The 13,082-nt window shown below is 46.3% G+C and overlaps 3 protein-coding genes and 1 pseudogene across 3 annotated transcripts; 3 read left to right on the top strand and 1 right to left on the bottom strand.

The window, feature by feature from the left end:
• Positions 1 to 642: 642 nt before the first annotated feature.
• Positions 643 to 1,557, top strand: LOC115331358. Its single transcript, XM_042289222.1, has one exon. It carries the CDS (start codon positions 643 to 645, stop codon positions 1,555 to 1,557), a length of 915 nt encoding a protein of 304 aa, XP_042145156.1.
• A 2,615-nt stretch (positions 1,558 to 4,172) lies between these two features.
• LOC121835228 (protein GVQW3-like) lies at positions 4,173 to 5,144 on the bottom strand. Its single transcript, XM_042289221.1, has 2 exons — positions 4,744 to 5,144; positions 4,173 to 4,347 (listed from the first exon to the last, which is right to left on the bottom strand). Exons 1-2 carry the CDS (start codon positions 5,142 to 5,144, stop codon positions 4,173 to 4,175), a joined length of 576 nt encoding a protein of 191 aa, XP_042145155.1.
• Positions 5,145 to 5,620: 476 nt separating this feature from the next.
• Positions 5,621 to 6,371, top strand: LOC121835283 (annotated as a pseudogene).
• Positions 6,372 to 10,421: 4,050 nt separating this feature from the next.
• On the top strand, positions 10,422 to 11,267 carry LOC121835282 (the record flags this gene model as incomplete). Its single annotated transcript, XM_042289299.1, has 1 exon — positions 10,422 to 11,267. A coding segment is annotated over one exon (846 nt), but the record flags the coding sequence as incomplete, so codon positions are not given.
• Between the last annotated feature and the right edge of the window lie 1,815 nt (positions 11,268 to 13,082).

Raw genomic sequence — 13,082 nt, 5'->3', positions numbered from 1 at the left:
GTTTGCCCGCTTGCTCCAACCTGTCGATCCTGCCCGGGCTCTACAATGTCTTATGTTTTAGTAGAATTTATACTCGACAAGACCCAGCCTGTTGTGAGTTCCGACGGTGTAAGGGACTTTAGCGGTGTAGTTGAAGACTACAAGGTGTACCAGGTCTACTGGGCCGGAGACGCGCGAACAAAAGGATCGTTCTACGGCGCGAAAGTACTCCACATGGCAGGTGAGTAGAACTGAAGTACGGCGAGTGATGTACGAGTGCTTTGCATAACATGCTGAAAACTTAACTGCATTTGCAGCCGAAGCATCTCGTATAAAACGAAAAGTTAAATCGAGTTCCCTAACCAAGAGCATAGCAGGAGAAAGAAGAAGACGCCGCTGAGAACGGTCGCGTTTTGGATGTTCTCCAAGGAAAATATACCGGCCACCGGCCGGGGAGCCGCTGAGGCTTCGGCCAGTACTACTGAAATGTTGACCAATGAATACCGGACCGTGCTACCTCGTCTACCCACAGGTAACTTGAGCCTGAACTCCGTCTTTCTTCATGGCGATCTCGCCGCACGACCCTACCGGGCCCCAGACTTCCGTGACGCCTTACGAGATGTTGTCGACGCTCAAGATATCATCGGAATAGGCCAATTTCAGATGAGCCATGTCTGGATGGTAACGTGCGCAAACGCCTTAAGTAAAGCTAAGCTTGTAAACAAAATGGAGCTTACCGTGAAGGGACGCAGATGCCTCATAATCGATCCCGACACCAGAGATGTAAAGCTGAAACTTCTCTGGTTACCTGTACACATGGAAAACCAGAGAATCGAAGAGGCACTGGCGCCTTTTGGCACGGTCCGTTCCATTGTACGAGAAAAATGGAAGTTCTCTGGAATGGAGCAAATGGAAACGCTCAACAAAGAGGTGACCCTGACACTTAGAGCAGGAATGAATGCAACGAATATTCCACATCAGCTCACGGTCTTCGGCTGTCAAAGCCTGGTGCTCGTCCCTGGTCGGCCACCGCTGTGTCTTCGGTGTAACAGAATTGGTCACATCCGTCGTGAGTGCAGAGTCCCGAGATGCGGCGAGTGCCGACGCTACGGACACGACGCGAGTGAGTGCGTCACCACCTACGCAGACAAGCTGAGGCAGTCGAGAAGCCTAACAGACGATGTTGTTCACGATCATCTTATGGACATCAGCGAAGTCGTTGATGCCACAGGGGACATCGCCTCTTCCCTTATCAAGACACAAAGGACCGAGTCGGAAACGTCTACACAGCGACCAGAAGAACTTCGTTCTGACCCCGAGTCTGCCAGCACCTTGCCAGGACTGTCAACACCAGCCGAGTGTGTCACGGAAACGCAGAGAGATTGGTCGGATAGCGAGTTTCCATCCCTTAACGCACCACCTGAGTTACCGTGCCAGCAAGCAATTGCCCGACGCGAACGCGCCACGACGTCCACTGGCACATCGGTGAAACGACCTGCTCCTAAACGACAAGTAATGCGCAGCCCTCCGCCTCAGGTATTATTGCCGAGAGCAAGAACGACGAGGGAAGTGAGGTGAAACGCAAGCCATCTGCGGTGCGAGAGTTCCTCTGCAACAAGACGTCGCAATCTGAAGCTCTGGACGTGAGGAACGATGACGATGTGCTCCCACCCTAACCAAAAACCTTCCTGACATCTCCCCTGAGCTTCGCTACCATTAACGTGAGAGGACTGTGTTCACGTGCACGGCAATCTCAATTGTACAAGCTCCAGTTAAAGGAACATCTTGACGTTGTTGTTCAAGAGGCAAAGATATCGTCTGACGAGGATACTGCTCGTGCACTGGACCCCTTCCTCTCACATTACGAGGTATGCGTCAATCATGCGGATGGCTTGTCGGGAGGGTGTTTTTTTGTTTTTGAACAAGAACTTAGGGTATTCATCACTTTCTCACACTGTCGACGATAAGGGAAGGTTCATATGCTGCGATTTTCTTTTATACGATACCTACTGGCGATTAATTTGCATATATGCCTATAATGAGGTTAGACAGCGTAGTTCTTTTTTTGAAAGCCCGATCCCATTTCTCAGCACCGACAAACATATTGTTTTATTTGGAGATTTCAACTGTGTGTGTAGCATAAAAAACAGGTCAGTGCCTTCTGCAAGGCCCGATAGAAGTTCCGACATACTAAACACTCTTGCATTCGACTATCACCTTTTTGACATCGGAGCTTCCCAAAATACTACTCTCCGATTCACTCACCTTCATGCTTCAAGTAATGCGAGACTCGATCGTATTTACGTCTCAAGCTCGCTTATTTCACACGTGACTGCTTATGACGTAAAACCAGTTTCTTTTTCGGACCACTGCCTTGTAAAGATCTGTTTTGGAACAGACGCACCGCGAAAGGCACAACCAAATTGGGCTTTATGGAAACTAAATACAAGACTGCTAGACAACCAAGACTTTCAGAAACGTGTCCGCGAATGTTTTAATCACGTGTCAACGAATCAGAAATTTGGCATATTTGCTCAGTGGGACTCCTTCAAACAGGAAGTTAAGAATGAAGCAATCGAATGCGCGTGCATTGCATCCTTTCATGCAAAGAAGGAAGAAGCTACACTTTTGAAAAATCTATGTATGCTTCACGAGTTGGAGTGCGAAACAGCTGGTATGTTCCAAGACATTCTTTGCGTAAAATGTCAGCTACAGCAATACAAGCACATTCGTTTACACGGTGCACTAGTACGGTCCCGGTGTAGGCGTTTCTTGTCCTCAGAGACACCCACGCGTCGTGCACTCGAGGATGAGAGGCGTAACGGCCTTTCAAAGAAAATTAAAGTTTTAGAATGTAATGGGACACTCTCAGACAACGAAGAAGTCATCATGAAGGCATTTGAGTTGCATTACAAAAGTCTCTTTGGAAAAACGCAACATTTAGACATCCAGTTGGCAAAAAACTTAGTTTCTTTAATGCCCGAGGTAAAGCAGCTTCAGCGAGATCTCCTCAGTGGTCCAGTAACATTGGAAGAAGTTCGATGCGCGGTAGACGAGTTGCCAAATTATAAAACACCAGGACCTGATGGGCTCCCTGCAGAGTTTTACAAGACATATAAGGACTTGCTATTTCCTTTCCTACTTGAGGTGTTTTTGGAGGCGTATGAGATGGGAACTTTACCGCCGTCATTTTATGAGAGCCATACCGTGTTGATCCCTAAAAGTCAAGACCCAGACAAATTACAGCGCATTGAAGGCTATCGACCAATTAGTTTATGCAACGTAGATTACAAAATTTTTGCTAAAATTTTGACAAAATGATTACAGTGTGTCACGTCATCTGCTGTTGGAGACCACCAAACCTGTGGGATTAGGGGGAGACGTATACAAACTAACATCCACGTTGCGCGTTCAGTGATAGTAAGCTGCGTTCTTCATGCCGGTCAGGTCGCCATGGTTCAAGTAGACTTGGCTAAGGCATTTGATCGCGTGTCCCAGGCTTTCCTGTTTGCTATTTTACGTCATGTAAACCCAGGACCAACACTTTTAAATTGTGTTAAGTTATGTTACCGTAACTGTGCCACCAGGCTCATAGTTAACGGTTCCCTTTCAAATCGAATTTGTCTGGAATCGTCCGTCAAACAAGGATGTCCGCTATCACCGCTTTTATTTTCGCTTTATTTAGAACCCCTCTGTTTAAATGTAGTTAACAGCCCTATCGTGGAGGGTTTCCGTCTCTACTCTTCTGAAGTTAAAGTATTGGCATACGCAGACGATATAGCTTTCTTTTGTGCCGATAAACGCAGCGTCGACAATGTCCTTACAATAACACAAAACTTCTGTGACGCAACCGGCGCACTCGTTAATAAGGAGAAAAGCGTAGGTTTCTGGTGCGGGCAATGGGCCACAACACCTTCAGAGCATGCTGAAATATCGTGGAGCTGAATTGCCCCTTAGTACTTAGGAGTTCCTCTTAACAGTATCCGTAACAATGGTCATTACTGGACTGAACGGGTGTCAAAACTCAAATGTCAAGCTGACAAGATGAAATCCAACCAGTGGTCAGTTTTCGGGCGAGCTAAGGCCTGTAATATGTTTCTCGCCGCCAAACTTTGGTATACAGGGTCTGTCCCAAAAGTTCCCGGAATTGTTTTTTTTATAAATCATCTATTCAATATAAGTTTACAATCTTTTCAGAACTTTGCAAAGTAATCTCCCCCTGCTTCGATGCACTGTTGCCAACGCTGAATCCAATCACTGAAGGCGGCCTGGAAGCCGTCAACAGGAACCTCCTTCAGTGAGGTCGTCGCAGCTGCTTTTACCGTCTCCAGCGTCCCATGCCGAGTTCCTTTCAGGGTTCTTTTGATTCTTGGGAATAAAAAGAAGTCCGGTGGTGCCAAATCGGGGCTGTACGTTGGCTGGGGTAGCGTTGGCACACACATTTTGGCCAGCAACTCGGAGACAATGAGCGCGGTGTGGCTTGACGCATTGTCATGGTGCAAGATCCAGTTGTCGCAAATTTCTTTTCGGACTCGTCGAACCCTGTTTCGCAACCGTTTGAGCACTTCACAGTAAAACTCCCTGTTGACTGTTTGTCCCTGTGGCACGAATTCACTGTGAACCACACCTTTTCTGTCAAAAAACACAATGAGCATTGCCTTGATTCGCGATTTGCTCATCCTTGCTTTTTTCGGGCGAGGAGACTCCGTGGTGTGCCACTCACTGCTCTGACGCTTTGATTCGGGATCGTACTCGAAAATCCACGTCTCATCCCCTGTGATCACTCTGTCCAAAAATTCTGGGTCTGTTTCGAAGCGTTCGTGCAATTCCTGACACTTCAACAAACGCTCTTCCTTCATCTCACTCGTCAGGACCTTTGGCACCATTTTCGTGCAGACTTTCCTCATTTGGAGATCCTCTGTTAAAATGCGATGAACGATTGTTTTGGGTATTCTACACTCATCTGCGACCATTCGAACGCTTAATCGCCGGTCCTTGTCCAAAACGTGACGCACTTTTTGCACCGAGTCATCCGTTTGCGATGTCGACGGGCGTCCCGAGCGGTCGTCGTCGTTGACGGACTCCCAACCTTCCCGGAACCTCTTGTGCCAAATGAAAGTTTGGCTTTGTTTCATCGCGTCGTCGCCGTAGGCTTTCCGAAGCATTTCGAGCGTCTCCGCCCCGTTTTTACCTAGTTGCACACAAAACTTGAGTGCATAACGTAGCTCCAAAAACTGGTCCATTTTTTTTCTCGACGAGGGTGCTGTAGATGCCTCTGCGCGGAGCGTGACCTGCCTCAGCAAGTGATAGCAGACAACTGAGACCGGTCTCGTTTCGAAGCTTATATCCCCCACTAACTTTTCCACCTGAAGCCCCACCCCGCCAGGCGGCGTTGCCGACCACAAAAAATCATTCCGGGAAGTTTTGGGACAGACCCTGTATACTTCAAGTGATTTGCTGTACCAGAAGCCATATTAAAAAATTCCACAGAGTGTTTGCTACTTCTATACCGAGTTCCAATTGAGAACCTACAGGACGTGATAACCTCTTTCGCCCCATCGATGTCGGCGGTCTCGGACTCATACACATCTTTCTAAAGCAAGTAATATCTCGATTTTTATTCTTCAAAACTGCATCTCGTCATTTCCTTCGCCACTTACTTACAGACGGAACTCGCGAGTGCATTACCTTATTTGGTGGTTACGACGATACCCGCAAGCACATCACGTCCTGTGGGGTACCTCAAAGAAGTAGTAAGCGCAATTGAGTTTCTAACAGCTCGTTTTTCTTTGGAGCATTTATTTAAGGTTTCACGCAAAGTCTTATATACTGATCTGATTGACATAACGTTCTCTGAGCCTTTGTACCGAAGCATATATAGTGAAGGCCCTGGAAAAGATGTCCTCAGACGTGTCCGAAAACTACATGTCACGCCTACAGCAAAGTCATTCTTCTTTAAGCTTCATACTTCTACGTTACCTGTAAAACCCTGGCTTCGCGAACGTGGAATTTTTGTGCCGTGGTCAATCAATTGCCGCGTTTGTAACCAACCGGAAACTTTAGAGCATTGTTTTATTTTCTGCTCTGATGCTTACCTTTTCTGGGATGTCCTACAAAGGACACTCAAAAAAGACTTGAATATCAATGCTCACACAATCCGTTTTTCGCCCTTAAAATTTAATGATAGTTTTCCTTACGATCTGTTTACATTAATGGGGTTGCATAGCCTGTGGAAAACAAGAATGATTGACAGGAATGCGGACCCTCCCCGATCTACCAAATCCAATTTTATTGAAACCGTAACGCATGTACGAAATGTATTTAACTACCTTGACGAGCGGCCAGATTGGTATGTTCTTTTTGATCGATGCATTAATTTACCTGACTTTTAGCACGTGCATTTTGTATTTATTTAGTATCCCTTTCTGTTCATTCTGTCTATTCATGACAATGAGCCTATGAGAGTATAAGATAGAGTATTATATGTAATGGAAATTGGGAAGTGATAACCTTACCATGTTTTTGTCTTGCTGTTGTCTAATATTTCCATGTAATAAATAAAAACAAAAAGAGTGCATAGCATAGGAGATCGAGCGCGCGCGCCGAACGTGCAAGACGTTCGAAACATGAGCTCCGTGGAAGCGTCTGCAACGGCCCTTGCTGGCCGCGGTTCTAATCACTCCGGTGAATCGACGAACGATGACTATAAAATTGTTTTACCACAGATGCCTACAGGAATTACGAGTGAAACATCGGTGCTTCTGCATTGCGATTTGAAAGGGCGCCCCTACCGTATCCAGGATTTTCGACAAGAGATGGCCAGGTGCGGCGTACTCGGCGACATCGCAGCACTTGGTGCGTACCAAATGAATCATGTTTGGATGGCTACCCTTCGAACGGCAGAAGCAAAGAGACGACTCGTGGACGCCAAAGAACTGCAGGTGAAGGGTCTTCGGTGCCTCGTCGTGGATCCCAGCATCACGGAGGTACGGCTTCGTCTCCACTGGATCCCGTATGATGTGCCGGACGACGTTGTGCGTAAGGAATTGGAGCCGTATGGCAAGGTCCTGGAAGTGAGCCGGGAGAAGTGGAATGTTGAAGGCTTCCAAGGGATCGAATCAACGACAAGGTGTGCGCGGATGACACTGAACGAAGGCGGCACGGCCGATACCATGCCACACCAGCTTCGGATCCAAGGTGGTAACGTACTTGTTGTGATCCCTGGTCGGGCGCCCTTGCGCTTACGCTGTAAGCGCACAGGTCATATTCGACGAGAATGCACGGCGCCGAAGTGCTCGGAGTGTTTTCGCTTCGGGCATTATGGCACCGAATGTGTCAGGTCGTACGCCAGGGTGGCCAGCGGGGCCGGGACGGCCGAGACCGAGACCAATGACCACGCCATGGATGCCGAGGAAGCGGAGCGTACTATCCAGGGCTTGGCGCCAGAAGTTTCAACCCCTGCCAAAGAACGCAAGAGTGAAGGAAGCAGCTCCTTGGGGGCAGCGAGAGAGAACGGAGGTCAACCGGAAGGCGCACCTCCCAGCGGTGCCGATGTGAAACCCTCTGATGCCGGAGCAGACAAGGAATCGAACGACGCAAGCACCAACGGACCTTCAGATATGGACGACACCAGCGAGTCAACTAAGCAAGCCTTCGATGACGATACGGCAGCAGGAAACGGAGCACGCCAACTACACCCCTGGATGGAACGCACGAAGAAGGGGCGTTACCAGCCCGCGCCCAACGATCCTAAAGAGGAACGTCGGCGCAGGGAAAGCAAGTAAGGCGTTCTTTGCCTGGTTTCCTGGTGTTTAAGATTGCTGCATCAAGACAACTTGGACCCTGACTGCTTAGGTTTTTAGTGTCTGCACCGAAGCACAGCGCATGATTTGTGAGTCCCAATCAGCCATTACAGTTGCAACGCTGAATGTTCGTGGTTTATGCACTAGAAAAAAGCAGTACCAAATACAGCGATTATTGTCGAAAGAGCAACCCGATTTCTTGGCGTTGCAAGAAACTAAATTGGCTGAGGCGGAACAGGTAGAGGAAGCAGTCAGACCTTTCATGCCTAACTACGAAATCTGTGTGACGCATGCAGTTGGTCGTTCGGCAGGGTGTTTCCTGCTTCTGAAAAAGTCGGTGCCGTTGTCGCAGTTATGCGTTACAACGGACACTGAAGGACGTTTCATTATGTGTGATTTTGTGCTAACGTCAAATCAATTCAGGCTTATTTGCATTTACGCCCCAAATGTGACCACTGACCGCGTTTTATTTTTTGGCGGTTTACGTCGGTATCTTGATTGCGATAGAGCTCTAGTCCTTGTGGGTGACTTTAATTGTGTTGTACGACAGTTGGATAGATCGCCAATAAGACGGAACGCTGATAAGAGTGAACTACTTTTGGGCGAAATGTTGGAGGATTATGACCTGATTGATGTGGGCACTGTAAAAAACGCGAAGAAGGAAATGCGCTTTACCCATTTTCAAGCGTCGTCCAGTGCGCGTTTGGACAGGGTGTATGTTTCTGCCCCTCTAGCAGAACATTTAGGAAAGTACCGTGTCACTCCAGTCTTTTTCTCAGACCACAGTCTGGTTATCGCGACGATAGGCGACAGAGCACCTGAAAAGAAAAAGTTTAATTGGAACTTATGGAAACTAAACATAAAGCTTCTGAAAGACAACGTCTTTCTAAAAAATGTAGAACAGTTTTGAAAGATGCTTTTAAAGAGCCGGGAGTGGACATTTTCGAGAAATGGGAACTGGCAAAACAAGAAATTAAGGCAATCGCCATTGAGAGGTCATCAATTCTTTCGTACAACGCCCGGTGTGAGGAACGCAGTTTAAACAAGGACTTGATAGAGCTATGTAAAGCAGAGTGCGAAAGACCCGGTAATGGGGTAAAAGACGTCGAGTATGTCAGAGAAAAATTAGATCAGCTCCACCGCGAGCGCTATCGTGGTGCAGTAGTGCGCGCCCGTGCAGAAAACTACACAATGGGCGAGCAGCCCACTAAGCGTGCCTTGGCAGACGAGAAGCGTTACGCACTTCGGAACGAAATAGCCGAAATTGAATTCAAGCAAATGATTACTACGGATCCCGAGAAAATAGCACAGGCCTTCCTCGAGCATTACGCACAGCTTTTTGCTAACAAAACGCACGGGTGTCATACGGACATTTATGCCCAGCTTTTAGAAAAACTGCCAAGGCTATCGAATGATGAACGCGAAGAGCTTGAGCAAGAAATTACGATCCAAGAAGTGGAGCGCGCAATCGACGACCTGCCGAACTCTAAGACGCCGGGACCGGATGGATTGGGCGCAGAATTTTACAAGAACTTTAAGAGCCTAATAGCTAGTGTTTTTTTGAACGTCATACATACTGCCTATGAAAGAGAATGTTTGCCCTTTTCGTTTTCTCGTGCCTACACTGTCCTGATACCGAAATCTGATGACCCCGTGAAACTGCGCAGCGTCACCGGTTATCGCCCAATAATGCTATGCAATACCGATTACAAGATCTTCGCGAAAATTCTGGCGCGTCGTCTTCAAGGTGTCGCATGTGAGATAATAAGCGAGCATCAAACGTGTGGGATACAGGGGAGGACTATCTTGACAAATGTGCATGTGGCTCGTAGCGTCCTGGAGGCCTGCAGTGACAGCACCACGCAGGTTGCAGTGCTACAGATAGATCTAGATAAGGCATTCGACCGTGTTAGCCATGATGTACTCGTTGATGTTTTGAGTCATGTCAATGTTGGTGACGCCATCCTAAAAGGTGTAAAGATGGCCTATAAGGACTGTACAACAAGGCTTATAGTGAACAAAGAGCTCAGTTCTGTTATTAACGTACGAGAGTCGGTACGACAAGGTTGCCCTATGTCTCCCCTTTTGTTTGATTTGTATTTAGAGCTTTTCTGTTTAAGCGTAAAAAATAGTCAACGCGTTCGAGGTTTCCAATTTTATAATGCAGAAGTAAAAATAATGAGTTACGCCGATGACATTGCTGTTTTTTGTAGGGACAAAGAAAGCGTTACCGAAGTCATAACTTTGGCTAAAAGGTTTTGCCACGCTACTGGTGCTGTTATAAACTGGGAAAAGTGCCGTGGTTTCTGGCATGGTGCTTGGGCCACTACACCCCCAGAGTTTGAGGGTGTATGCTGGGACACAGTGCCGTGCAAGTACCTCGGGGTGCCATTGCAAAGTTTCCGGAATAGCCAAACGTACTGGTCGGGTGTCGCTATCGACCTGAACAGGCGTGCTTCTCGTTGGAAGCAACGCGAGCTGTCCATTTTTGCCCGAGCGACTGTTTGTAACGTTTTTCTGATTGCGAAGCTCTGGTATGTTCTTCAGGTCATCCATTGTGCGCGAACCAATGTTCAAAAATTTCATCGAATTTTCGCCACGTTTATTTGGAACTCGAAGTATGAGCCGATGAGACGAGACAATCTTTTTCATCGAGTTTGTAACGGCAGCGTGGGGCTTTCCCACCTTTTTGTAAAGCAACTTGTGTCGCGCTTCTTTTTTTTGAGAGACCAAGAGCACCCGTTCATTCGCACACTGATTCAGACAAAAGTGTCACCACATTTGCCATCTTTTCTTGTTTCTTCTCATGGCGGCGAGCCAACAAGAATCACTGGTTTTTTGAAAGAAGTTGTTGACACGATGGGGTTTCTGACAGCACGTTTTTCTTTGAATTACCTTTGTGATGTCAGTAAAAAAGCGCTCTATCGCGATTTAGTTGTGAGTGTTTTCCCTATGCCCTTGTATCGAGGTGTGTCCCAACATGGCCACGATGTGCTTAGACGTGTAAAAAGGATGTGTGTTCCCGCGGCTGTTAAGACTTTCTTTTGTAAATTACACACGAATACCTTGCCAGTTAAGGTTTGGCTTAAAGAAAGAGGGATCTATGTGCCATGGTCGGTAAATTGCCTTCTATGTAAAAAACCTGAGACTATTGAACATGTGTTTATTTTTTGTTGGGACGCGGTATTTTTCTGGGATGTCCTCCAACGCACTCTAAAGAAAGAATTACCTGTTACCCCAACAGGGATACGTTTCCTTAGTGTGGATAATGATAATGAAGTCCCTTATGACATGATTATGTTGTTAGCTTTGTGCAGCATTTGGAGATCACGTATGGCTGTTCGACATGCTGACCTCGACGCAAAAGAAGTACGGATATATTTCTTCAACCTTGTAAAACAAGTACAGAGTGTGTATTTGAACTGTGAACCTGAGCCGGAGTGGACTAGTATTTTAAAATCACTCCTCGAAATGCGTGATTTTTAATACGCTGTGCAAAAAAGCTGTGCAGTGCTGTTAGAATGACATGAATGTTTTTGTAACTACCATGCAATAAAGAAAAAAAAAAGTGCATAGCATAGCGGTTAAGGTCCCCGATTTGTAAGCAAGTGGTCGCGGGTTCGATCCCCGTTGGTGCTGCTTTTTTTTTTCTTTTTTTTTTTCTCGAACAATTTGTTTTATCGAGGCATTTGGCGATATTTATTAGTGCGTATAGCTTCACTCTTATATAAATGCTGCCCTTGTTGATGAAATTCCATTGTCAGTGGCAGTCAGACGTCATCTGATGGACCATCAGATGACGTCTGATGGTCCATCACGTTCCACCAAGGCTGCTGACTGGCAGTCAGTGTCCCAAATTACGTATCTTGATGGAATTTTCAATAGGGAATGCTCTCGGTTTTTAGTGTTGCCCGGCACGGTTAACAATTTGGGGATATAGTGCTGCATTGAATAATCTGCATTCATAACTGTATCACCTTATGAATGCATACTAGCTATTAAACTCTCCATTCTGCCGAGAAATGAAATGCACTTTGCTTCCAATTGCAGCTACTTCTGTAACTTCATGGTATAAAGCACCTTATGGCTGCAAGCTCTGACCGATCTTGTTCTCTGGTCTGCGCAGGCCCATTGCAGGGAGTCACTCCAAGAGCCTCACCAAAGTTTCCTGCCCGTGGTCGTTCTAAATTTTTTTTTTGTTGTAGGTATGCATTCTTTCTGTCTTTTCATTGTCTTTCTTCTTTCATTGTCTTTCATTATCTTTTCATTGTCTTTCTTTTCATTGTCCTTTCTTCTTTTCATTGTCGCAGATTTACCTCAAAATTGGTTCAGCACACAAATGGACGCTGTACAACTGTATCCCACATATTTTGTTCAAGATAACTTTTCTTTGCGAAAATAAGATTTTTTTATGAGGGTTAGTAATTTTTTTTTACAAATTTATTTGAGTTTCCATGGGCAACACTAAAACGTTATGCCAGAGGCAAGGACAAGTTCACTGCTCCTAACTTGTTCTCAACTGATTGCAAGAAATTTCGTTAATGTCGTGAAACCTCCTTCCAGCGCTTGCTTTGCAGCATGAAAAAAAAATTATTCATAGGACCTACTCTGTTTTTTAAACTGCTTGCTTATTCTGCATGTCTGCCTGCCATAGATGTCGTGCTACTGTGACAGGTGAATTCGATTGTTGGTTTTGCCAGTTTTTTTTTTTTTACCTGTTGTCTTAATAGTTCTTGTAAATTTAGAGATTTTCCCAAAAAGCAAGCTGGGAAGAATATTTAGTTTGCTTAGGTAGCTGAAAAAAGTGATTTAGTACCCCTTTGTCAGTAAAATAGATACTGTGTGCCGCTGTTAGTGTCAAGCCGAGATTCACGCTCTTTTTGGCATTTTGCTCAGAGTAGTACCCATTCTTATTCGTTAGCCTCTTGGTGTGCCAACTAAACTCTTTCTATCCAGACACCTGCCCTTTGCTGGTACACTCTACCCTCATGTTCAGCGAGTGTATGAACAGGAGTTGTATCCCCAGTCGACACTCGCTGAGTACGAGGGTAGGAAAATCTTTCCCTTTCAGCAGAACCATATATGGGGAAAGTCTGGCAGTCTATTATTTCGCTGCCGTAATGTCTCCCTTCCGAGAGAGCTAATCAGCCCGCGGCGCAGAGCGAGAGGCGTGAGCGCATTCGTGTTAACTCTAGGCTGCTCCCAGCTGAGTGGGGAGGGCCTCTATTGTCATTCATTCGCCAGGCATGGGACCGATATCCAAATTTTGGTTCTTTCCTTTTATTTGGCAGGCTCTGGCAA

This window comes from Ixodes scapularis, unplaced genomic scaffold, assembly GCF_016920785.2.
Source record: "Ixodes scapularis isolate PalLabHiFi unplaced genomic scaffold, ASM1692078v2 PGA_scaffold12__126_contigs__length_90152505, whole genome shotgun sequence".
In the NCBI taxonomy this organism is placed as follows: domain Eukaryota; kingdom Metazoa; phylum Arthropoda; class Arachnida; order Ixodida; family Ixodidae; genus Ixodes; species Ixodes scapularis.
This window is presented reverse-complemented; position numbering and strand designations above follow the sequence as displayed.

Coding starts and splice junctions, on each gene's coding strand:
- LOC115331358 (XM_042289222.1), top strand. CDS start 643: ATGAGCCATGTCTGGATGGTAACGTGCGCAAACGCCTTAAGTAAAGCT.
- LOC121835228 (XM_042289221.1), bottom strand. CDS start 5,144: ATGCTTCGGAAAGCCTACGGCGACGACGCGATGAAACAAAGCCAAACT. Junction 4,348..4,743: donor GTGATCACAGGGGATGAGAC/GTGGATTTTCGA, acceptor TTTATTCCCAAG/AATCAAAAGAACCCTGAAAG.